We start from the raw sequence: 27,390 nt of genomic DNA on the forward strand, positions 1-27,390 counted from the left end.
AAAGCTTCAGAATCAAAATTCTATAAACCCTTTATCCAGTACATTTACCTACGAAATGATTGGTTCATAAATGACAACTTCAGTTTTCCCTGCAGCAACACAGATATTTAACTTTCTCCCTTTGATCGATAGAGCCCATTAGGAATGAGAGTGCTCAACAGAGCTGGATGAAATATTAATTGCATGCTTTTTAGATGGATGCAGATTCATCCTGAGCAAGGTGGGAGCAGGGGATTCTGGCATAATATCTGTGTTTCTGTGGTGAGCTCAGAACCATGAGTCTGTTTGCCTGGGTGCTTGTTTTCATTGCAATGTTTGAACTGCAGTGTCGACTTCAAATGTGCTTATTTGTGCTGCAGATAGTTCTGAAGCATTGAGTGCATTTCTGAGAGTTATATTATTATTATTTTTTTTTAATCCATTATTGAAAATGTAGGTAGGGCATTAGCTAAAAGATTTAGCCAAGCCAATTTTTTCCGTGCTTGCCCTAATCCTTTTTTCCCTAGTCTCCCTTTTGGAAATCCTGGCTACATTCATTAAAGCTTTCCTCATCCCATCACAGATTTTTCACACTGTTAGATGCTTTACAGTCTGTAATAGAGAAAGCAATCGTAACATTAATTTTGGGAAAGCACAAAGTCTTTGGAGAAGAGAAGGCTCTGGGGAGACCTCATCATGGCCAGCACTTGAAAGGAACATGTGAACAGGAGGGGGAATGGCTGTTTGCAAGGGTGAATAGTGATAGGACAAAGGGGAATGGTTTTAAACTAAGACATGGAGGTGTAGGTTAGATATTAGGAGGAAATTTTTCACACAGAGGGTGGTGGCACACTGGAACAGGCTGCCCAAGGAGGTTGTGGATGCCCCTGGATCCCTGCAGGCATTCAAGGCCAGGCTGGATGTGGCTCTGGGCAGCCTGGTCTGGTGGTTGGCGACCCTGCACACAGCAGGGAGGTTGAAACAGTGATTATTGTGGTCCTTTACAATCCAGTCCATTGTATGGTTCTGTGATTCTATAAATAGGAATTTTATTTGATATGAGTTAGTACTTAAAATAACAAAAGTTTTTTGGTAAAGCAGTTATAGTAGGATAAGCTTTCTAACAGATGTGGGCAAACTATGCCCGTTTATCCAAATGCCTTTTTCCTCTTCAGGTGCATCAGGTTGGTGTGTTAGGAGGAGAAAGCACATGCCTGTGTTTCAGCACACCGCGGGCTTTCTGTATTTGCTTACACAGCCGCGCTAAGTAATTTTATAGACTTCTCATGAAAGTGAGCAAGTGAAACTCTTCCTTCATGCATCAGTGGCCAACAGCTAAATTGGCACGCTCCCTACTTCTGTGTCCTGGTAATCAAGCAAGTCCCCTGAAAATTGATGGATGCACTCATTAAGGGCAGTTCTTGCTGCTGGCTGCAGTTTCCTGAGCCGTTCGGAGCCGGCGAGCGCTGACGTTTCGCGGCGCAGTTGGCACATTGTGCTCCACGCGGTGCATCTGGCTCCCCGTTCCCTTTCAAGGACTAAAGCCTCTTGTTTTAATACGTTAAGCATCCTTTGTTGGGATTTTGTGTGCACACAAATAAATGATTTCCCACTTAGGGTATTAAAAACCGGGGAAGGTTAAAATCCACAGTCTCTTCCCTTTGTTATTAATTTGTTCTCTGTATAATCTCGTGTTGCTGAGATTTGCCAGTACCTTTTTAAGGACGTTTTTATGAGTCTAAGCCATCTGCAGGACCGAAGCCTACAAATCTCGCAACCCCCACTTCTGAGCACACAGCAGCGAGCCTCTCTTTCTGGAAGGGAGCAGGATTTACAGAGTTGATGGTATGGCTTTTTTTTTAAGACTCATACACCTGTTTCCGCTTAGAGGGTGAAGAATGAATTGCCAATTACCTCTACATGTTCCAACACGACACTTCATATTGCAGGAGCATGTGCTACCTGCTCAGCCAAGGCCCCCAGCTATGTAACCAGCCGTTCCGAAACCACGGAGTGGAAAGATGGAAAGCAACCCTCCATCGGTCGCTAATATTTGTGCGTGTGGAAGCCAGGTCACTGCCACTGACCTTTGTTTTCCCAGCAGAGCTCTTGAACAAGATGAAGTGATCAAAGCAGGATGCCAGCACATCAGCACGATCTCATTACTTTGTAAGCTGCACGTACAGATGCTGCTGCTGCTGCATTAGGCGATGCTGATTTACATTCACAACACCTCCATTACCGCTCATTTGTTGCTACTTGTAATTAACCACTTCTTCCCCCTTTTTTTTTCCCCCTCCCTTCCCGTACTATTGGGCAACAGAGAAAAAATAGACTACATTCATTCTGTTTAGATTCCATCTAAGTGAATTCAAAATTGTCAAGCCAAAGTATACATTAAACATTTTAGGAAATAATATCAAATCATATGCTTTGTGGCCGAGTGTGATTATACTCAGAAAATCACATTTGTAAAGATAGAATTAAGATGTCTTACGATGCAGTTAAGCTGTCCTGTTGGCTTCAAGTTCACATGTGGTTAAGTTCAAAAGTAAAACTTCCCTCTTTAATTTAATTACCTGGACTTGAAAATCGGACACTTTCGTTGGCGTCGAACAAGTATCTTCCACTCACTCTGTAATTATGGAAAGCTAAATGGCAGAAATGTGTTATTTATGTTTCCTGTATGGGAAGTTGACACTGGGCATGTGGAGAACAGGAATGCTTTAATAGCTCTTTCTCTGAGCAGAGGGACACTTTTAATTGCACTGTATCTTCCATTATTGCTCTTTGTCTTCCTGTTTGCTCAGGGCAGTCCAAATCGCAATGAATCTCAGAGCATGGAGAGAACCATGAAGATTTTGACCTTAGCAAGCAGTCAGGGCTTCAGCGAAAGGTGACAGTTGGACCTGGAGCGTTCAAGAAGCTGGTCCTCCTGTGTCTGTGCCACAGTACATTCTGTGCAGAGCTGCAGCTGTCAGCATCTGGAGCAGGGGATGCTGCAGCTGTTGGCAGCTGGAAGGGCAACACTGGATTGCTGTGTCACGGGTGTCACCTTTCTGTTTGGATGGAGGAGGAAGTTTGTCTGCTGCTGTTCTGTGCTGCTGATAGGCTCAAACAATTAAATACAAGTTTGCCAGGCTGTGCTCAGTTTAATTTGTTGTGCAATAGAAGAAAACGGTGCAGCAGGCAGTTGGCAACAGGTTTGCTACATGGATACAGCATCACAGAGAAGCCTTTATTATCTCAGTGTAGTATTGATGCTTTTTTATGAACTAGAATGCCTAGCAAATTGTTTCCTAATGTCAATTTTTCCTTAATTAATTCATCTAGGTGCTACTGTAATAAAAATAATGAAAGGAGCTTCATATATGTGACCTAAGTGCATTCAGTTATCCTTAAGGTTAGGGGACTGAACTGAGATCAGAGGGGTAACATGAGCCAAAGCCTAGTCTGGAATTAAAAGGTCATCAATTGCCATTTTTCACACAAACCTTATAAGCTGTTCTTTTTAACATAGTACATCTCTTTTTGTTGACCTCACTGGTTTGGGCCTCATTTACAGGTAAGAGATCAGAAGTCCCCAAACTTTTCCATCTATAACTAGCATCAAGTAGTGGCATTTTGTCTTTGTTGATCCCGCCAGTAGCGTAAAATAATTTTGTTTTTGAAAAATATAATCATAGAATCATAGAATCCTTCGAGTTGGGAGGGACCTCTGAAGGCCATCCAGTCTAACTCCCCTGCAGTGCACAGGGACACAGCTCCATCAGGTTGCCCAAGGCCTGATCCAGCCTCTCCTTGAAAGTCTCCAGGGACGAGGCATCAACCACATCTCTGGGCAACCTGTGCCAGTGCTTCACTGTAAAAGATTTCTTCCTTCTATCTAACCTAAATCTACCCTCCTGGAGCTTGAAACCATTTCCTCTTGTTCTATCACTGCAGACCCTGATATTGGTTATTTAGCGCTTCCTACAAGTTGACCAGAGCACCAATGTGTGCGTTTTTTAGTAGCTTTGAAGAGGAAAGCAACATCAGTTGTACCCTCATGAGCATTATTACTTTATCACACCTCCAAATGTGAATATCTTAGCACGTTTCCTCCTTCAGTCAGAGGAGATTTTACATTCAGATAACTGAATTTTAGACGTTAGTGACTTTTTGTGAATATAGGGCTTATTATGTGAATATAAATATTTTTCCCCACAAAGTAAAATCTCAAAATACAATTGTATTCTTCTTAGCTTAAAATTCTCAGCAAGTTTTCACAATTGATATCTCCTTAAATGCAACTGTGCAAGTTGGTTAATTGATCAGAACACAGCCATGTTAGCCACAAGAGCTAGCTTTGTTGGTTGGAAGCGCTCAGATCCAACAGGATAGTCTGTGTCCCCAGCAGAAAATTCATGTTTTACTTATTTCCCTTGAATTTCCCTTGAAATACCATTTGTTATTTAATGTATACTCTATACAGGACATTTTTTTACTGATGTTCTGGCTGCATTTTCTTCCATATTTGCTCTGTTATTCTCAGTATTCCTCATTGCAAAATTCTGAATATGCTTTTTGATTCTTTCAGTGCTTATCACTGCATCTTAAAGCAAGAGTCCTGAGAAACATACAAGAAAATACATGTATTGGTTGTAGAATCATAGAATGGCTCAAGTTGGAAGGGATCTTAAAGACCATCCAGTTCCAGCCATTAAATATCCTAACCAGTTTTTGGGATGCTTCTACAGCTGCTAACCACGTGTTCACACTTTCTTGAGCATAGTCTTCATTTTTAAGGAAATCAAAAGCCTTTTGCAGGTATTTGTGAAGAGGGCATTTCCTAAATATTTTTGTTTTACTTTGGGAATTTAAAACATGTAGACTTGGATAGATAAGACCTGATATTAATGTGTCACGGCACATTTAGAAGCTTGAAGAGCACTCCGCCCTCTCAGCCTAAACGAACACGAAAAAGCACAAAGGAGGCATTCTTCCCTCTTAATGCTTATGGAACAGTTAAGCATTAGTAGCTTTTGCCAATTCAAGTACTGTGCGTCTCTACGGAGGAGCTATAACTGGAACTGGAAAACTTGTCAATATTTTGAAAAATAGTCCTAATTGTCATAAAAACGCACTCTCTCACACTGTCCTCTGCCTCTCCATTAATATGCCTGCAATATAAAATCAAAGTAGGGTCCAAAATCACGCATTTAAGCCTTGGGGGATGGGACTGAACAAAACAGATAAAGCTAATACGTGTATCTTTAAGGAGAATATCGGAGTGCCATGTCTGTGGCTATAAATACTATAAAGATACAGCCCTTTGTCAGGGGTGTGTTAAGTTGGATAATACTGCATAGCAAATGCTGCCCTGTGCCATATGCATTACTGGAAGCACGAGAAGATCAGGATCGAAAGATTTTGCGAGACAGCCTTTATGGATCTGTGTGTAATAGACTGCTTCTCTGTCTGCACCACTTTACTGTTAATGAAATCTTGCTCTTAGTGGGCTGGTGAAATGCAGCCCCTTTTGTTCCATCACATATGTTCTTTTCCCTTTGCCTTGACTAGATGCTGTACTTTAGCAAAAAAAATTGTTAGAACCCTTTCAGTAAGAATATGTAGCCTGCACAACCAGTGTTGAATTTTAATTCTTTTCAGGTAATTTAGTGCTGAACAAATCTAGCTCAGACCCTTCTTCCACTAAATATTTGGCTCTTTTAGGTAGAGACATTGCAAATCTTTTTCTGGGCAGTCTACAAAGGAGGTTTTGGTGGCTCTAAAAGAAAATTGATTGAGGATAGAGCAAATCTATGTAATGGCACTATGGCAGTTTGCCTTTCTTTGAAACACAGAGGTGGTGACACACTGGAACAGGCTGCCCAAGGAGGTTGTGGATGCCCCTGGATCCCTGGAGGCATTAGAGGCCAGGCTGAATGTGGCTCTGGGCAGCCTGGTCTGCTGGTTGGTGACCCTGCACAGCAGCAGGGGGGTTGAAACTCAATGATCATTGTGGTCCTTTTCAACCCAGGCCATTGTATGAATCTATGATTCTATGAAATCTGAAGACCTTTTGGTCCTTCTCTATACATAAAGTAATTCTGTGTCAAACAGGAGCAGTCTTCAGGTACCTGCTAACTCTTATGTTTACGCAAATAAAGTTTAATTGCTTCTTTTTGGTTATTTGCAGTATGAATATGTGTGAAAGTCAAACTCCACCATTAGCTCTTGTTCTGTGTACGCATTGTAAACTGAGTTTTTCAGGTAATATCCAAACACATCTTGTATCATGCACTCCTCCTTTCTCTCCTTAATAGGGCATCTGTACTGCTGTAATAAGTTTGTGATTCTGTCAAACTTTCTGTTAGGTGCTCAGGTGTAAAACACTGAAAAGGACAATCATTTTATCTAATATTAAAGAAATTGAGAGAAACAGTTATATCTTCAAAGCTTTCCTTGGCATTTAGCACGGGTCCCAGTTTCCAGCCATTTAAGAGATACATTGAGCCACTGGGCTGCTCCTCTGCATGCATTAGTAACAAACTCAGTGTAATATGGAACAGGCTTGCCGTATCATGGACACGTTTATGAAGATTGATAACAGCCAGGGTTCAGTGTTAACTTTTATTGTCAAACAGGCTGCAGGAGAAACTGCCTCGTATTGCTTTTCCTTTGATTTATGAAAAGGTTGCTACATGAAAAAGACATCACATAAAATAGCTCTGCTGGCAGTAGCTTTATAAAATAGGGCCGTAAGTAGACCAAACAATAACTAAGTATAATTATCTTCATTATTGTCTCTCTGAGCTCTATTTACCTTCGCTAGGATGCTTTCACTCACCATGTTAAGGTGGACCAACCTTTCCCATCAAGTGTGTAAGGATGATAAAATCCTACTGTTTCAGATAGGTGCTACCCCAAAGAAGACCATTGTGCTTTGTGCCATCTTTACTCCACAAAATGAAGGAGACGATTCCAGTTTCAACTACTTGTGCATTCCAGAGGTGGTACTGGGAGGAAGATGAAGGATGTTCAGAAAAAAAAAATCTGCTTCTATTACCGTTTCCATCAGTGAGGTATTTTACTGGAAATTACCCATTCTCCAGAATGGGTTATTTCAGACTGTGATATATTTAGACCCTTTAAAATCCAAACCCAGACCCCCAGCATAGTGGTGGAGATCGCCAGTTTCAAGCTGTAGAGGATTACAAGGAGAATAACTTTATTTCTCTTTCCTTCTGTAAGGAAGTGTGCCAGAACAGGAGGAATCTCTTAGTAGCAATTAGCAGTAGAACTAGTGAAAATCCTAGAAAGGATGACCCAGGGAGCTACTGACCTGTCAACCTCCAAGATCATGGAGCAGATGCTCCTGGAAGCTATGCTAAGGCACATGGAAGAGAGGGAGGTGTTACAGGATAACCAGCATGGCTCAGCCAAGGGCAGGTCCTGCCTGATCAACTTAATAGCCTTCTATGATGGCATAACTGTCTTTCTAGACAAAGGGAACAGCCACTGGTGTCATCTATCTGGACTTCAGTAAGGCCTTTGACATAGCCCCTCACAACATCCTTCTCTCCAATTTGGAAAGATATGGATTTGTTGGGTAGACTGTTCAATAGATGAGGAGCTGGTTGTGAGAACATACCCAGAGAGTGATGGTCAATGACTCAATGTCCAGATGGGGATCAGCAACATATGGTGGTGTCCCTCAGGGGTCAGTTAACATCTTCATCAATGACATCAATGATCAAACTTCAACAAGTTTGCAGATGACACCAATGTCATAAAACACAAAAGCATTGCACCACCCAACTATATGAGACCTTGGTGAAAAATAGGGCCTTAGAAATCATACACTATAAGATTATAAAACACAAAGGGTTAAAATGACTTCTTTGGATCAGGTAAAAGTTCAGTCGTGTAACTAAGTGCCTAATTAATTCTGTCAGTGCACAGTGAATGTATTAAGGAGACCTTTGTAAGGTGTGAGATGGCACTGGCAATAACCCCCCACCCTTCTGGTGTTGAACTGCTTTTCCAGTACTATGATGTCTTAAAACAGCCCCATGGAACCACAGCAGGAAAAATAACAGAATGAAACTTGAACGCTGTGCTTCACAACTCTTCTCTCAAAGTGCAGTTCATGGTTTGTTCACGGTGCATTTTCCCCACTGGGATGCTAGAAAGGATGTTGAGTTCATTATATTTTCCTTTATTTCTACAGAGCATTGGACAAGCACATTAAAGCTAAGATATATTACAACAAGGTCCAGTACGCACTTAGCAGCATGTCTGCAAGGTGATTATTCCTCTTTGTTAACACATTATTGTTTTTGCAGCACAGCTGATGATATTTTCTAAAAAGATTGACTCGCCACAGCCTGGTTGCAAGACCTGGGAAAGCACACATAGTCTTTGTAGCTTATCAGAGTGAATCCGAGCCTCCTTTTTGTTGAAAAATTTCATGCCCAAATGAAAAATTGGCATTTATTTTACTTTCTCTTAACTTTTAAGATTGCAGCCTTCAGTTCCCTCCAGTAATCATCGCCCACGGGAGCAGTGATGCTTGAAGTGTTTAACTGTTGATTGCTTTTTCTGCACACTGCTTTTCCTCATAAAACGTCTTATGTTTGTGGTCAGTAGCAGGCTTTCAGGCCTCTTATGGCTGAATAAAATAGTTAAACATATATTGCTCGAGAGAGTAATATTTGGATAATAACGTGCCAAGAGTTGGTGTCCTATGGTGTTTCATATTTAGTGCAGCAGTTGACCTTTGCTATAGATAAGAAATGTGTCTCCTTATTACAACACACTTTATACCACCTATATAAGAGGAAAGCTGTTTTTTAGTGGAGTCGTGTAAGGTGCTGTGAAGATTTTATTATCACGAGTTTGGGATGATGATGTTACTCATGACTTTACAAAGCCTGAAGTGAATTGTATAGCCCTTGGGAAATACACAGCAATAATAAATCCACAGTTGTGTATTTGGTTTATGCTGCTCATTTGGTTGGTTAGTCTTTACTCAGATCTGTCTGTGTTCTACTCTCTGTGTGTATGTGCTTTCACACACACTGTGATGTAACATTACTATGGAAAATTGAACACGGGGCATGAATAAAATTAAAATGATAATGTTATCCATTTTAATGGGTAGTTTATCATGGTGTTGTTTCGCTACTTTTGTATAGAAAAAGATTTCAAACTATTGCAAAAAGTTCTTTTTCTTTAGAAATTTGAGAGGTTTTGTTGTATTTTTACGTAGTATGTAATGCTAGTCAATACACCCACGTAGTCCTGGAACAGCAGTGGCTGCAGACCACTGGCATCACGCATCTATCAGAAATGTCAGCCAAAGCATCAATTAAATTTCCCAAAGACTGAATCTGCTTTGTGATGAGCTCAGGCTGGATCCGAGGAGAGCAATAATTCCCTGCTGCTTGCTGTAGCTCCTTTTGGAAGATGCACTGCTCGGACCTGCACAGTGCCAGGAAGCACCCCAAAACTCATAACGCTAAGAAATGGCACCACCTGGTGTCGTTGGCCATGGTGATCTCTGACTTTTCTGCTCACAAACAGCTGAGCGAGTGGAGTGTTGCCAGTCTTCATTAAATAACTTTTTGGGAGGAGTAATGAGACGGATCTCAAGTGATGCTACATGCAAACTCAAAATAAGGTTTGAAATGCAGTCATCACAAAGTGACTGCATGTGCGTGGATGGATGGGGTTGCGTTCAAATCAGGCTGAGCAGATTTATGGTTGGATTTGTTTGTTTCCCATTCTGCCTTGTTCTTGGACAGGCTTCCATGCATCCAAGATGATCATTCTTTCCTAATTTACCAAAATAGAAGCTGGTTTTAATCAGTGCAAGATCAAGAAGTTCTTTCTGTTGTATTTATCTCATGTATTCACATTACATGGGTACAGTGTATTCCATCTAGATTAAGCTGAGCCTTTCCAAGCTGATTTTTATTAAAGATTATATTTGCTGTATTATCTTTATAGTACAAAGGCTTGTATGCCCAATTAGAAGTCTAAAATTTGCACTGCTGTCGTCCATGTAGGTGTTTGTTTTAGCATTTAAAGCTTATATCCTAGTATTCAGTGAAAACTGTTCTTAAAGCTCCACGGTTAAAAACGTGCATCCCAGTTTGGGTAATTCCAGCATGTGGTTCCCCTTGCAGCTGCAAGGACCAGCTGTGTGTAAGGTACGTTTGTATAATAATTTGTTGGTGTATTGGGTGGTGTTTGTATTGTAAGGCTTTTGGTTTGTATGTTTTCTTCCAGGAGGTGAATTTTATTAACGAGTTATTTGGGATAATAAAATTCAAGGAATATCAATTGAAATAAAAGTGTTCCATGTAACGGTGTCTGTCAGGGTGGATGGCAGTCTCATTCTTTGATGAAGGTGTTCAGAGGACACACAGACTCGGCAGGTCAGATCAGAGGTCCTTCTAGCTTATCAGGCAGTCAGTAGGAGTAGATATCTCAGGAAAAGTGGAAAAACAGGGGAATTACACAGGGATGCCATTTAACCTTCAAAAAAGAAGTGCAATGTGGCATTCCCGAGCCAAACATTGTATTTTTGCTCTTAATCCTTTGATGGACAGTCCCTTATAACTGGCTTCAGAACCCAACTGTGCTTGTGATACCCCAGTATCCTCTTGCAGTGACTTCCAGATTTTCATTATGTGTTGTTTAGAAAATGCTTGAGTTGTTTCTTTAGTTGTAAACTTGCTGCTAGAAAACTTCATTGGCCAACTTCACTGGAAAACTTCATTGGAATAATTGGAATAATCTTTATGCCACTGATGATTTCATACAACTGCCTCATGTTCACTTGCAATTCTTTTTCTAGGCTGGACAGATCTAGTCTATTTAATGTAATGTCCTAAAATGTTGAAAATTTACCTTAGCAATTGGTTCATTGGACTAATTAGGATTCACAACCAGGAAATCTTTTCTGATCCCCATTCTGATTTAATCCTATTGGAAGTCCCAGCCCAACAAAGAGTGTAAGACTGTGCATAACTCTGTACATGCAAATGTGAAATTACTCACTTCTCAAGTTGTGCTTGCATTTATGTGCTTTGCCAGATTTGGGATTGTAAATTCTCTCTGTTAATCTCTGCAGTGCTCTTTCCTCCCTGTACGCAAGAAATAAATTGTTGCACTACAAGGAAGCATTTCCACTTTGCTTATATTAAAAGCTGAACTGCTATCCTATCCTACCAGGTGGGAATCACAGAATCACAGAATGGGTTGGGTTGGAAGGGACTTTAAGGATCATGAACATCCAACCCCCCTGCTGCAGGCAGGGCCATCAACCTCCACATTTAATACCAGACCAGGCTGCCCAGGGCCCCATCCAACCTGGCCTTGAACACCTGCAGGGATGGACGGGGCATCCACAGCCTCTCTGGGCAGCTGTTCCAGCACCTCACCACTCTCACGGTAAAGAATTTCCCCCTGACATCCAACCTAAATCTGCCCTCCTTAACTTTCACCAGGCAAAGAAAAAAGCACCTAAAAAGGTCAAAGTGCTGTCTGCCAGTCCTCTTTGTTAAACCAGGTTTTCATCAACGTATTAAACTTGACTTAGTTCACTCTAGACATAATTAGTTGTCTGTCTTCGAGTGGTGCATGTATAAGAACGTGCTGGAATATGTCTTTCCTCCTCATCTGCATCCCTAAATTTCAGAGGTCAGACTGCTGAAAACAGATTTATATTTGCTTTTAAGAGAGTTGAAATAAATGAGAGGATGGCAAACATTTGCCAAAGCTTTTGTCAGTGCTGGAATTTTAGGCCAAAGGGTCTAAAAATAACATGAACAGCATTAACACTGAAGCTGATCCTTAATAGCACCAAAAATACATATTCTGAGGGCAAAGTTTGTAGAAACAGAATATCCCAAGTTGGAAAGGATCATAGAGTCCAACTTCAGGTTGTATTCAGACTTCTGCAGAAGTCATTTATTTAGTGGCACGATGCACGTTTGGCATTTTTTGAATGTAATAGAGCAGGAACAACTGTAGTTCTATTCTGCCACTTATCAGAGATTTGTTGGGAAAATTCTTTCCTTTGCAGCTTTTGGAGAAGTCTCACTATGTAGTCAAGAGTAAATAAAAGCAAGAAATCAACTCCACAGTACGTGAACTTTTGCTGGCAGCACTTCCCACATGGTAATTTGGAGGGCTTTGTGTGGGCACAGTTTGATTATGGACTGCTTCATAACATCAGTTACAGACACTCAGAAATCAGATTGTGGTATTCCTTCCAAATGATCTTTAGAAGAACATAACCATTTGGTTTGTGCTTTACATGTTTCATAATGCACTTGCAAGTCATCACCCACTTCACATGCAAAGACAGTTTTGAAAAATTATTTAATGTAAGGAGTAAATTAATTGAAGAGCTAAAAATAATGGTGCAGCAGAAAGGACCTTCATTACCATGAGCCCTTTCATGCTTTTTTTTCTCCTGCTATCTGTTTTGCAACTGTTTTCTATACTGTTCAACAACTCCTGCAAATTCACTGAGCATTGGGTCTGTGGAATTCACTCTTTTGGGATGAGGTAATCTTAGAAAAGGATGATCTCCTCACCACCACCTTTTGTGTAATGCTGGGAGATACCACTGTCTGTCTGCTGTTTCACACTTCTTGCTTGCAGAGAATCATTAAGGTTGGAAAACATTTCCATCAGAAGAGGGATGGCCAGCAGGGACAGGGAGGTGACTGTCCCCCTCTACTCTGCTCTTGTGAGGCCCCATCTGTGGGCAGTACTGTGCCCATTTCTGGAGACCCCAGTACAAGAAAGACAGCTGTTGGAGAGGGTCCAAAGGAGAGCCACTAAGATGATCAGGGGACTGGAGCACCTCCCCTACAAAGACAGGCTGAGGGACCTGGGCTTGCTCGGCCTGGAGAAGAGAAGGCTGCAGGGTGACCTCATTGCAGCCTTTCAGTAACTAAAGGGAGCCTACAAACAGGAGGGGAATCAACTCTTGGAAAGGGTAGATAACTGCAGGACAAGGGGAAATGGTTTTAAGTTGAAGGAGGGAAGATTTAGGTTGGATATCAGGGGGAAATTCTTTACAGAGGGAGTGGAGAGGTGCTGGAACAGCTGCCCAGAGAGGTTGTGGATGCCCCGTCCATCCCTGGAGGTGTTCAAGACCAGATTGGATGGGGCCCTGGGCAGCCTGGTTTGGTATTAAATGTGGAGGTTGATGGCCCTGCATGTAGCAGGGGGGTTGGAGCTTCATGATCCTTGAGATCCCTTGCAATCCTGGCCATTCTGTGATTCTGTGAAACCTCATCCAAGTGTCAAGTCTTCCCCGCCATGCCCACCAAACCACATCCCTCAGTGCCACATTTACCCTTTTCTTGAACGCCTCCAGGAACAATGACTCTATCACCTCACTGGGCAGCCTGTTCCAGTGCCTCACCACTCTTTCTGAGAAGAAATTTTTCCTAATGCCCAACCTGAACCTCCCCTGACACAACTTAAGGCTATTACCTCTTATCTTATCACTGCTACTTGGGAAAAGAGGCCAACCTACGTCTCACCACAGCCTCCTTCCATGGAGTTGCAGAGTCTTCTCTATCAAAGCTCTTCTTGTTTGCCACAAGTTGCACCAGAGGAGGTTTAGATTAGACATAAGGAAAAACATTTTCCCTCAGACAGTGATCAGGCTCCGGAATGGCTGCCCAGGGAGGTGGTGGAGTCGCCGTCCCTGGCAGTGTTCAGGAGGCATCCGGATGAGGAGCTACGAGATATGGTTTAGTGGCTCCTGGTAGTAATGGTGACAGGAGGACAGTTGGACTAGATGGGCCTGTATGTCCTTTCCAACCTTGTGATTCTATGATTCTATGATTGTTCTTCACTGTTACTCCCAGTTAGCTGTTTGATGTCTCTCTGAACAACCCAATAATGATACTACCTTCCATCCATTGTGCATTCCCATGCATCAGTGCATTGCTTCTTTACATACACTGTAAGCAACTTGAGGAAGAAACATATATTTTTGTTACTTTGTGTGCTGCTCAGCACTAGTGGGCTCTGATAGCAGCAGCAGGAGCAAGTAAAGCAGGTCAGGACATTGGCTTCAGTTCTCCTGTGCTGCTAACCTGTGCTGTCTACCAGGTAGCACAATCCTTTGCAAGGCTGGATTTTGAAGCTAGCACTTCCCTGGATGGCACCCAGCATAGTGCACGTGCTGGAGACTGTCCCTGGGTTGTAATTTGGCCACACATATGCTGGTTTGTAGGGAAAGAGTTTGCACATAGTGTTGGGTTATGCTGTGCTTTGCCTGACCTCAGACCCAGAGCATCATTTAACTGAGCAGCACAGGGCTAGCACTGGATGCCAAGGGTTACACAAAGAACAGATGCTTCTGATGAGTGTCAGCATTTTAATGAGGAATCAAATTAAGCCCTGGATACTTCTGGCCATCTAATGGTACAATTTTTTCATAATCCATGCTGGTTTTTTGTTGCTATTTTTTTTTCTATATTTTATGACAATTGCCTGAAGTCCTGATCTGGTGAGATTATGCCAGATACCTGCACAGTTGGAAACTCATCAGCCATTCAGATTCCTTCAGTCAGAATGTCAGTTTTATCACAAAACTTACCAGGGTGATTTCACATTTCCTCTTTAGTAGACATTTTGTTTGAATGCCATGAAGGGGCTCCTTTTCTCAGAGCCCCCGGGAATACGATAAGCTATGCTCTTTGAGAGAGGCTAGATGAGCACAAAGTTACTCTCATTAAATTTTCTCTTCGTGCTTTAGCATAGAATATTTCCTTTTAAAGCTCTCTCTTATTTTCTTTTGTGTCTTCATCCCATTACCTTTATGAGATTGTGGTGCATCAGCTTGATGGAAAAGGTGGGCGCGTGGCTGCCTCAGAGCACACAGAAATATTTTGCTGGCAGATGAGGTGCTTGAGGAGCAGCTGGGAAAGCGAAAGCAGATCGAGTAATTGTAAACTTAATAAAAACACGTTAATAAAAGCATGCCGTGTGGTGCAGGGCGCAGATCAGGCTGCTGTTCATATTGACTCTGGAGAAGAAAGGTATTTTAAATTTCACGTGTATTGACTCTGGAAAGTAGTTACTGAGTTGCATTGAATGAGGATGGAGATCTGTCAGAGTGTCCTTCAGTCCCCGTTGACCACTACAGTATGTATTTTCCCAATTGTTTTCTTCAATTCAATTGTGAAATTCCTAAATGAGAAAAAATAACTAAAATTTGGACAACTTCCCCGCTGTATATTCCAAAATATACCCCTCAGAACACGAGGTGAGTTCAGAGGAGGAATCTCCTGCTTCAATAGGGCCAGGTCTGGAACCAGACCACATTGCTCGATCCATTCAAGTCTTAAAAATCTTTATGTTTTCCCTGCAGATTCTTCATAACTACTGTTTTTGTATTGCTTACCTTTTCTTACAAGCTTCCTCTTCAGTCAAACCCCACCAGACTCTTAAATTCTGTAAAATTATCATTATTTACAGGAACATTGGAGAAGCTATCAGTGAGGGAGATGTTTCATTTCCCTTTTGAGGAGTTTCCTTGCTGTTGGCCATTTCTGACTGTTCTGAGAGTCCTGCCATCCATCACCCACCAGAAATCAATCACAGACCTTTTGCTTGCTTTACCATAATGTGCAATGCAGCCTTTTTTCCTGAACGGGAGATCCTGCCCTGCATGCTTTATGGCCATCTAATGTTGGATAGTAATCTCATTTAGTGTTTTCCCAAAAGTGCAAATAGTGCATTAGGGGAGCATAACAAGCACAGCAGATCAATACAGAGCTGGTGCTCGCCTTGAACAGATTAATCCAAGAAAATGGACTTCGTTGACTTCAAGAAAGTGGCTCTGTTTGCTGCATTGACCAGCACTGGGACTGCGTTGCTGGAGTGGGCTGAGGGCACAGCTGGAAACATCACCAATGGGAAATGATGAGATGAAAATAAATCAACATGTCTTACGGTGCTCCGGTACTGTGGGCACTGTAAAGTATCCATTGGAGCATTCCAATCAGGAGTTATATGTGGGCGCTGATGGCATGGCTTAGGGAAAAATCAATCGACAGAGGGTAAGAGCTGAGTCACACATTTACAAAGGGCATCCACAGTGCTTCCTCTCTTACTTCTATTTCACCCCAGTACAGCCATACACTCTGCTGAAGTCAGTCAGTGTACAGCATTTTGTGGTCGTACATTTTGATGCCTGACACGCTTTTGAAATGCTTGCTGATAGCAGTAGAGGGGGGGATTAAGGGGAAATCCTCATCCACAAGAGCCTGCAGAAGTTTGAACTTCCAGATCATAAAGTGTTTTAAGCTCCAGGGACGGTGTTTAAATTCTGTTTTAGGTATTTCACAAATGCACGGTAATGAATGAAAGGAGTAAGAGAGCTGTTTTATATCGGTATATACTGTAAAATCAAGGAGACTTTGCATTTCTTCTTTGGTACTACATCTTGAGTGATTGCCAAGAAGTCAATTCCCCCAAGGAACAGCACTGTGCTTCACGTTTCATTTTCTCGCTGTACTAAAGCAGAGATCTGCCCGGGCCAATCAGCAAAATAAGAAAGAACAGAATATTCATCTGAGGACGCAGCTGCTGATAAGTCCTGTTCTTTTTACGACCTCATTGAACTAAAAATAATGTGGGCTGCAGTGGATGTTGGAACAGCCATAGTCAGGCTTTCCTGGTTGGTTAAATGGGAAAGTGTATTAAGTATGCAGTTGCCACACATAAGACAAATAGTATTATATAAACCTTAGCTGCTGTTTTTCTGTGAAGTTTCAAGTGTGGGTTTGTTTTTTTTTTTTGCTGTTTGTTTTTTTCTACCACTGAAATTCTTTATTTTTTGGTGTAAAAGAGGTATAGCAGTGAGTAAGGACATTGTTTGGTGGGGAAGTATTGGTGGTAGGTGGGTGGTTGCACTAGATGGTCTTGGAGGTCTTTTCCAGCCCTGGTCATTCTGTTATTTTAGATTTTGAGTACCTTAAAAGTTGTTCATAAATTAAATATCTGATTAGCTTAAAATTACATTGGAATTCTGAACGTTTTGCCAACCTTTTGCTTCCAAAATAGGAGTTGTATTTCTATTTCAATTCTGTGTCACTGTGTGGATAACATTATATAGATTAATACCAATGACAGGATTTTTGTCCAAGAAAGATTTGGTTTTGCAGAATAGTTTCCATTCCTTTGTGTATTACATCAGCCAAAAAGATGGCAAGAGTAATTAATTCACACAGTAAAGAAAACAGACAAAATTCCTAAATAACTTGCACATCTGGCAGCAGGGTTACAATTGAGGTGATGGGTAGAAGAGAAAGGGAGGAGGATGTGCTGAAAATAGAGGCTATCATCAGATCAGCAAAAGCAGATTGTGTAATTTGCTGATGGCAGCAGGTTTTCTGTATTCTGTAGGTCAGCCCAGTGGGTGCTTTCTGTCTTCTGCAGCAGCAATATTTAATAAGAAGCGAGACTGTATGGCCATAGGACTATACAGCAATGAAGCTTAATGAGTGCTGCATTTCTCTGACTATTTTTCTTAATGTAGGTGAAATCAGACATGCTCAGTATGATCCTCAGTTCAAAACACAGAATTGTAGAATGGCCTGGGTTGAAAAGGACCACAATGATCTCCAGTTTCAACCCCCTGCTGTGTGCAGGGTCACCAGCCACCAGACCAGGGTGCCCAGAGCCACATCCAGCCTGGCCCTGAATGTCACCAGGGATGGGGCATCCACAACCTCCTTGGCAACCTGTTCCAGTGTGTCACCACTGGAAATAAAAAAACTTGTCCTCATATGAAGTTGGATGTTGATTTTATCTGCCAGCTAGAACCAAGAACTAGATCAGGATGACTCTTGTGGTCCTAGCAGCTCACTTTCCCATTTGGGTCTGATGTTACCCAGATTATAACCCAAACAGCTCTAAAAAGCAGCCTTCCTTTTGTGACTTTAAAGTGTTCTCCCTTACTTCTGTTATTTAAAGTTGCATCTCTTCCGAAATGTTTTTGAGAAGGAAACCAAAATCTTCTTTCTTCTTTCCCCAGGCGATATGAGACTCAACCAGTCTGTGCTGATCTTCAGGGCAAAATTCTGCAGTGTTACCAGCAACATGCTCAGGAGACCCTCAGCTGCTCTGCACTGGCTAGCCAGTACCTGCATTGTGTCAATCATGCCAAACAGGTGAGTGTAGGAGTCTTGCTATTAGAGTAATTATAGAAGGCAAAAAAATAAGAGGAAACAGATTATCCAATTAGTCCCTTGTACACGTTAAGCAGTACTGTTCCCTGCGTGTTTGTTCTCACAAGCTCTGTGGTGTCCTCTTTCAATTTACTTAAATAATAGGGTTTCCATCTCTTCCCTTGGGAAACCATTGTTTAGTGTAGGAGCTAACACTGTTGGCAGATGTTTCCTGGTATCTGCAGGTTTAGCAGTCAAACAAGGGGATTAAACTAAGTGGTACTATTTGTCATAAATACCACCACTTTCAGTAACAAATTAATGGATGTCTCAAACTAGATTGCTCACCAGCTGGAAGTCTTGATTTCTTTTAAGTTAAGTATTCAGGGTCTAATGCTGACGTTTGCCTGCTCTTTCCCCGTTTACATTCAGTTTGCTACTCTACATGTTGCTACGTTAGATTATAAACATATATGCTTCATTAGGGCAGCAGAGGGGAAATGACAGTACTATATAAATGTTCCAGTTAAAAGAAGCCAATGTTTCTAAAGATTATTCTTTTTAATCAGCTTGAATCTTTCAAATACAGACGTGCATGTGTTGATTTCAGTTGTGTTCTTAAAGAAGCCATTTGGAAACATGCTTATAGGCCACATATAAAATCACAGAATCATAGAATCACAGAATCAGAAAAAACAGCCTGGGTTGAAAGGGACCACAGTGATCACCTAGTTTCAACACCCTGCTATGTGCCGGGTCACCAACCACCAGACCAGGCTGCCTAGAGCCACATCCAGCCTGGCCTTGAATGTCTTCAGAGATGGGGCATCCACAGCCTCCTTAGGCAACCTGTTCCACTGCGTCATCACCCTCTGTGTGAAAAACTTCCTCCTAATATCTAACCTAAAGATGTAGGTAGAAAGTAGTTAAAGAAGTCTGTTAATCTTTGTTTCTGATAAAATCTATGAGTTAATATTTGAGCGTGTGAAAATCATAGAATTGTAGAATCATTAAGTTTGGAAAAAGACCACTGAGATGATCCAGTCCAACTGTCAACCCATTCCCACCATGCCCACTAAATCATATCCCTCAGTGCCACTTCTCTGCATTTCTTGAACACCTCCATGGACAGTGACTCCACCACCTCCCTGGGCGGCCTGTGCCAATGCCTCACCACTCTTTCTGAGAAGAAATTTTTCCTAATACCCAACCTGAACCTCCCCTGACACAGTTCAAGGCTATTACCTCTTATCTTACCACTGCTACCTGGGAAAAGAGGCCAACCCCTATCTCACTAGAAAGAATTTGGCTGTCATCATTCACTCTGACCTTTCTGCAGTTGAACTCGTGCAGTCTTGCTCCGGTACCGCTCGAGATCTTCCTAGAGTTAATGCTTCTCTCGGTTTAAGTGCTCTGTAAATTTTGGTGGGAGACAACAGTTGCAGTGCTAACGCTGTTTCTGCACTCCGCAGCACTTAATTCATTTGTGGGGTGCTATTATTGTAATTCTTTGTTTATATAGTTAGTGTGCTCCTGTCTGAATGGGCAGCCTGGCAGTGCTGGATGACAAGCTCAGCAGCTGCAGCTCGTTCTGTGAATGTGCTGCAATGCAGGATGAGGACAATTTGTGGGGCTGCCCGGGCAGCTCTGAAATCATCTCATGATATTAAACCTTGTTATCATCAGTAGAAACTTTGACCCAAGAGGATACCTGTGGTAAAGTATAAAAATCAATGAGACGAACCTGTCCCTTTCAGATTTACCTCCTTCGTTACACCCTTGGATATTTCTCCTGCACACTTGTTAATGCACTTTAATGCACTCAGCTCCTGTGCTCCTTCACTGCCTTTAGAACTCTACAGCCTACTGCATCTCTCTGCTCATAAAAATCTTTCCTGATGTCATAGCCTGAGGGTCTCCTTTCTAAAGCTCCATGCTCACACACCCAGGTGTGAGAGGTGCAGTGGGTTTTGCCCAGGTCCCTTCCTACCATGGCAAGCAAGTGTTGATGTTTATATGTATTATTTTCAAAGCTTTCACTTAGTGTGATTTTTTATTTCAAAATCCAGTGTGAAGTTTCTAGAAAAATTATTTTTTGAGACATTCTAGAATCACAGAATCATAGAATGGCCTGGGTTGAAAAGGACCCAATGATCATCCAGTTTCAACCCCCTGCTGTGTGCAGGGTTGCCAACCAGCAGACCAGGCTGCCCAGAGCCACATCCAGCCTGGCCTTGAATGCCTCCAGGGATCCAGAGGCATTCACAGCCTCCTTGGGCAACCTGTTCCAGTGTGTCACCAACCTCTGCGTGGAAAGCTTCCTCCTAATATCTGATCTAAACCTCCCCTGTCTCAGTTTAAAACGATTCCTCCTTGTCCTATCTCTATCCAACCTCGTAAACAGTCGTACCCCCTTCTTAGAAGAAGAAAATAAAGGCTAGTAAATTATATTAGGTCGCTGTGTAGTTGGCATCGCTGATGCTTGCGTCATCTGGAAAAGTCATTTACTGCATTTATAATTCTATGCTATTTTTAACAGGAACTGTAGATTTTAATTAATTATACGTGTTTAAGCTATAACTGAAGTTTATATCTGGTGGGAATGTTTTCAGAAGGCTATGATGAGGGCGAATTAATTCATGTTCAGAAGGTGCAGGAAAAGGAAATTGCATAAATCTGAGCATTAAGTTTCGGAGTCCTTTTAAACACCTTTTTTTGTTGAAGATCTTCAGCCGAGCCTGTCAAGGAGTTAAAAGTGTTTCCTAAATGCTTCTTATTCTCTTCCACACATGCTTCAAGATGAGAATTCAGAGGTTTCTCTCTTATGATAACAGAGAAAGAGGAGCCTTTTATGATGGAAATATTTGCAAGCAGGAATGATTGTTTCTCATAACGAACATCAGTCCTCTAGAGCTCATCCTCCATGTGTTGCAGCTGTAATTGTAATTATTTTTACTCGCTGATTGCCTGGAAGTCCAGACAAGCAGTTACTTTGAAATAATTGCCAAACACCGCTATAGAATACTGCAGAATTACCTATTATGTCTGCTTGGTCAAAAGACAGAAGAGCAGGATAAATAGCAGATTCAGAAATGAAAAAGTTAACTGACATTGGCTACAAGAAACAAACAAAGAAGAAAATTTGCTAGAGGGAATAGACCAAGATATTGAAAACCAAATAAGTTAACTAATCCGATTTCCTGGCGGTGAGTCTGGGCACTTGTGCTCAGGCTGAGCACACTCTGTGCTTTTCATAAATTGAATTTATTGACTCCTCTTTCTTTCCTATCTTGCTTATAATTATCTCACCCTCTCTTCTGTATGCTCCTTATTTCTCATCCTGTCTGTAATCTCATGTCTCTATCTGTCCTTTTCTCCCCTTGTTAGAAAGTCCCAGAGAGCTGTTAATTCAGAGGAGTTTGACACATTGCTGTATCTTCAGTTTAAATCTTCTCCCAAAGTCATGAGAAGCTAGTGAGATAAATTAAGCTCTATTATTAATGTTTGTATTTTATTATAATAGAAGCAGAGAGAAAAACTGCTTAATGGAGCTATTAAAGGGAAGACATTAGGATTGTCTGTGCCATGGATTTGTGTTTCCCACTGCTGAAGGATCTCCAGCTATTGCAGCATCTGCAATAATACGGACCATCCACTGGCATTTGTATTGCTTGTCCTAATCTACTTCTTACTGATGTGGTCAATATGGCTGTTGAATACTCAATTTTATTTTTCCTTGAGCTACAGGGAGTCCTAATTCCTATATGGAAACACAACAGCAGCATAGCTTGATGACATCTGTGCAATATTTTCCTATTAGACCTCTTATTTCACAGAGGTGCAAGTATCTGCAGGCAGGTTAGGTCCAAAAGTACTCGAAGGAATGATAACAACAGCTGCTGTTGTCTGACAGCCTGGCTACAAAATGCTGTCCTTCAGCCTCTTCAGCCTTGTAACCATTACTTTAAGTTGTAGGACAGAGTGGTCCTCAATCACGCATCCTCGTCAGAGTAACCATTTCATTCAGCCTCATTCTCCAGTATTTTCACTAGGTACTGTCTACTGCCTAATGGAAGGGTATGTAAAATGAGCGTGGCTGTGAACTGAAACGCAATAAAAAGACACTGTCTTTTGTGGACACCATTTAGCACTACCTTGATTAAATGATGTTAATTATGAGAGGTTTAGACCACGTTCCCTTCACACCTGCATTGATGTCATGAAAAAAAAAAAAAAATTCAAGGAAATAATGTAAATACGTGAAGTAATTAAATGTTGTGGGCAGAAATATGCACCTAGTGAACAAATACCTGCGATTTCTTTCCCTAGGACACTAAATGAAAGAAAAGTAACAGCATTTTTTTTCTGCTCTTTCGGGAATTTCCGGTGTTAATTTATGCAGTGATAAATTTACCCCACATTGATGTTCAGCCCAGCAATGGCTTGGAGCAAGTTTCTGCATTACCGCTGCAAAAGGAGACTTCCAGTAGAAATAGCCTTCATCAGTTCTGCAGAAATCTCTGAGGGGATCCTGTCAGTAAACTGAGATGGAGAATTTTCTTAATTAATACAAGTTTCCCCTATCTTTGTTTATAAAAGCAATGAGGGAGCCTAAAACTGATTCCTTTTATTCTGTTAGAATGAACCTCTCTATCATGAGTTCTGGGTATTATTTGTGAACAGAGACGTTCAGCAACTTTCCATGTGCTCACTGTTGACTCCTTGGGCTGTATCTTAATCCTTATCGCAGTAACACTGCTTGATACAGTTGAGTGTTTCTCCATATGATTTTTGGAAAGGCTGTGAGGATTTAAATCATAGAATGATTAAGGTTGCAAAAGACATCCAGTCCAACTACTGATCCATGCTCACCATGACCCCATGCACCACATCCACCCTTTTCTTGAACACCTCCAGGAATGATGACCACCGCCTCCTGGGCAGCCTGATCGAATGCATTAACATTCCTTCTGGGAAGAAACATTTCATAATATCCAATCTGAACCCCGGCACAACTTAAACCTATTGCCTCTCATCCTGAAAAGACAACACATTTCCATTCCCTTTCTTGCTAATTTTCCTGAGCTCTAACTTCTAAGACTCCGTGCTGTGCAGATCTGCAGAGAATGTTCCCAGTCTGGCCAGATAGTGTTCCAGTATTTGAGTCAGTTATTTGTAGGTCTCCTGTGAGATTTCAGAGTTCACTTTTGGGCCTTTTCCTGACAGAAGCCCAAAACATTGTCAGACCCCTTCCTATCGTTTTTTAGGAGATTCATAATTTCTTCCCTATTTTTTGGATACTGAAGGCAAGAACAGTAGATTGCTTTGGTCAACTTCATAGCCCACCAATGAGTGTAGATGATCTCTAGCATGCTAGATCCTGCTTTCTATTCTGTTCTAGATATGTAGTATCTGTACATCTGCTCATTTCTAAAGACCCTTCATTTATGGTTCATGACAGTAGGAAACTCTTAATACAGCTCTGCATATTATCCCTGCAAGTCTGTGTTTTCACAGTAGAGGCCAGGACCTCTAAATGGAGTTAAGACCCTGTAGCAGAGCTTGCTGGTGTGGCAGTAGGAATAATTCTTGGAGTACTTGACAGATCTATCCTTTTAGCTCTGGGTGGCCCGACTGTGCACAGGAGGTGAATAATGAAGTGAAAGTTCAGTGCGACATGTTCAGACTATCAAGATTATGATGATGACTCGGAATATAGGAAGAGTGTAGGTAGGGGACATACTTAGTGCTGTGTGACTTCGGGATATATTTCCTCCAGTATGTAACTGCTGGGAACAGGATTTATCTTACTGTAAGGTCAGACATTTTAATTTCCTTAATAGCCATAGCATGACTGGAGCTATGATAGCATTAAGATGGATGAATAGGAATCATTCCTGCAGCTCTTCATTCCTCCAAATGTCTGACTTGTTGAGCCCTCAAATAGCTCCATTCTGCCTCTGTGACTTGTCTCTGCAATGACATGCATGTTAACAATGGTTCTTTTTTTGTATTTTAATTGAAAAAAAAAAAATTGCAAATCCCAAATTCCGTGGGTTTCTGGAATAACTTTGAATTATTGAAACACGTGTTTCTCCCTCTCTCTTCCCTCCCCTCTGACCATTTTCTCAGCAGAGCATGCTTGGGAGAGGAGGATAAAGGCATTGTCCAAATCAAGCACAAGACCATCAACTCTAATTTCAGCAGAAGAGCATTTTTTCCCAAGAGTGATATGACAGCCCATTTACAGGGCAGACCAATAAAGAGAAGAACTGGAAGAGCCATTTCAAGAGCAGCAGCCATCACGGCTCAATCAGTGTGGCCATTTGAAAAGCCAAGACCTATATCTTATTACATCAGAAATCATACATCCGAAGACACTGTTCAGTCTTAGTAAAATCCACTTATTGGTGATTGAAGAAAGGAAAAGAAAAGAACCTCTCACTGACCTTAGAAAGGGGAAATATCCTTCAAATGCTGCTATTTCATTGCAGAATCTCCTTGAAAACTTCTCACTGTCAGAGACATGGGTATGTAACACTTGGTGTGCCGGGATGTGGCAGCGCATTGTGAGTAAGTCAGCTGCTGCTCCTCGCCGTATTTGTTGCTTATATAAAGTTTTCCTTACAGTGGATAATGACATAAATTTTACTTTAACTTATTTCGCAAACGATGTAGTCTAATGAAGTCTCTCATCAGGCCTTCTGCTGGAATGATGTTAATGATCCAACGCTTACGATTTAACACGGCCTTCATGAAATGATTCTGTTGTGCTCTTCACTCTGATAAAGTACTGATGAATATGCCTCATTCTGTACCAACAATAAATATATTTTATGAACAAAGTTGATGTTTCACTGTCTCTCTTTCCGGTTCTCCGAGGCTGGTGATGTTCCTTTCACTGTGCTGTTATGTTTTTCCAGCAGATGTTATTACAGAAGCTTTAAAGCATAGGATTTTATGCATCACCGGCCTTGGTTTCAGGAATACTACTTACATATTACTGTTTTCTATCAAAGCAACCTAAAATGATGCCATGTGATATAACATGTTGTCATTCATGGACTACCAGAGCTTCCTTTCTTCGGAGTACGTGGGAATGGAAGGGCATGCAGCACCCAAATCTGCAAACCTTCTTAATACAAGTAATATTTTTGGGGAGCTAAATCATATGCTTTTAGTATGGGGGGGTCAGTTTCATTCATTATGTCTATTCAGATAACTACTGCAGCATTCATCTTACCAAACAATCTTAGAAAAGGCTTTTACACAGTATTAATAGTTTCAAATGAGCAATGTGTCTCGAGCCTTCTGCTGTCTATTTACCTGTTCTGTTTCTCTAATTGGCTGCGTTTGAACTGCATCCTACTGTACAACTGTGTGTGCACCTGCAAATCTCATTTGTATTCAGAATGCTGCTAGTGTTTCTCCTATCCTAATTATTGAGATGCTTGTTGAGTACTGTTTAATTAAGGGGTTCTTCTTTGTTTTTAATGTTACAAAAAAAGCTAGGTTTTTTGGTTTTTTTACTTGCAAAGGTACAGTAATAGCACAAGGAAAGGAAAATCCTGGCATACAGTGTCAGGTGCCAGGTAAACTGCTTGAGAGAAATAATAGGGACATAAGTGACATGTTTACATGGTGACTTGCTGCAGTGTTTACAAATCAGCTAACTCACAAATTCTCCTTTATAATGTTCTCTTTTGTAACAGAGAGCCAAGAAGTTGGCAGATCCATCCTTGCCAGACTTAGAGTTGGCAGCAAAATATAGCATAGAGGAAAAGCAGACGTTTATAAGGCCAGATGATGCTGTAAAATCAGAAGAGCTATGTCGGGAAGGAAGGTCTCTGTTATTGCCAAATGTTTATTGGTTTCCCATACTGAAAGCCTTGAGCAATGGGAGTCAGTCTTGCTTGCTTGCTTGCTTCCAACTGTGTTTCAGGCTTCATTTGAGATGATGTGTTCTTTAAACATCTTCTGTATCATCAGTGGTGTCATCTCTCGCATGTTTCGCTTGAGCTTGGAGGATGCTGACTGCAGCAGGCAGGGTGCAGTCCTTAAAATAGTCTGCTTTGTGGACAACTTTTGCCTTTAAAGTAGAGCAATGATACTGAGTGTTTCTGGAGTGAGTGTCAGTTTGCCACATCTTCTGCCTGTCCCATCACTCCTTCTGCATGTCTGCACTCTAATCCCTTCTTTCATCTTCTGCTTCTTCCTCCCTCCTTCTCACTTGCTGGTGCACAAGTCATGCAGGATGCACCTCTTTTGAAAACACTTGAGATGTGGTGTTGGACATTTCAGGGAACCAGTAGGTCTGCCTAGGATGGGGACACTTTGCATGTTTTGGACTAACTATATAAAAAAAGGACAATACTTCATAGGGAGGACTGGTCAAAGAATCATTAAGGTTGGAAAAGACAATTAAGGTGACCCAGTTCTACCCTCAGCCCATCCCCACAATACCCACTAACCATGTCTCTCAGTGCTACATCTCCACATTTCTTGAACATCTCCATGGACACTGACTCCACCACCTCCCCGGGCAGCCTGTTCCAATCTCTCATGACTCCTGTGAATAAATTTGTCCTAATATCCAATGTTTACCTCTCCTGGCACAGCTTATGCTGGGATGATGAAGGGATGATGCACTGTACCCATGGTAAAGAATAATTTCAGATATTCCTGTTGGTCATTTACAAGATCAGTTGTACGTAGAAGGTTTTCAATGGAAAACCAGTACTGTAGGAGCAAAATCAAAGCTTTTCATTGTTCTTTGCTCAGTTTCTATGGAACAAGTCACAACTCTTTCAATAGTGTCAAGATAATCACTGCTATCTCATCTAATTTAGCAGTGTTGGACTCTTTTAGGTACTAGACTTCCTTTCCTCAGGAATCATGTGCATCTGAGACATCACATAGCTTTACATAGTCATTTTTTGTTTTGTTTTTAACTTGTTAAGATATCCCTGCATTACAGTTTTAAACAGATACTTGGGACTGGCTTTAACACACAAAGACTGGGGGATGGGATACATTTTACAGCACAGACTGCCTCTGCTTTGTTCTTTTTTAGATCCTGTGCCTCTTTTTGAGGGAGTTAAAAGAGGGGAGTGGAGTCTCAGGTGGACTCCATCTGATGGATTCCTGGCATCTCTCAAGCTGAAGTCTCCTACTGGAGAAGTGACCCTTGCCTTTATTGATTCTTTTCTTC

The 27,390-nt window shown here is 41.5% G+C and overlaps 1 protein-coding gene across 2 annotated transcripts in view; it reads left to right on the forward strand.

Annotated features, from left to right (window-relative positions):
• Positions 1–25,024, forward strand: part of CHCHD3 (coiled-coil-helix-coiled-coil-helix domain containing 3) — a 166,577-nt gene extending 141,553 nt beyond the window's left edge. The window contains exons 7-8 of one of the 2 annotated variants that reach the window (XM_042872393.1): positions 18,047–18,182; positions 24,312–25,024. In XM_042872393.1, coding sequence (XP_042728327.1) covers positions 18,047–18,182; positions 24,312–24,338 — 163 coding nt within the window. In that variant the 3' untranslated portion in view covers positions 24,339–25,024. The remainder of the gene's footprint in view (positions 1–18,046; positions 18,183–24,311) is intronic. The other variant, XM_042872394.1, reaches the window with a different exon arrangement.
• Positions 25,025–27,390: the final 2,366 nt, after the last annotated feature.

This window comes from Lagopus leucura, unplaced genomic scaffold, assembly GCF_019238085.1.
Source record: "Lagopus leucura isolate 7727_CA_CO unplaced genomic scaffold, USGS_WTPT01 Super-Scaffold_100008, whole genome shotgun sequence".
NCBI lineage: Eukaryota > Metazoa > Chordata > Aves > Galliformes > Phasianidae > Lagopus > Lagopus leucura.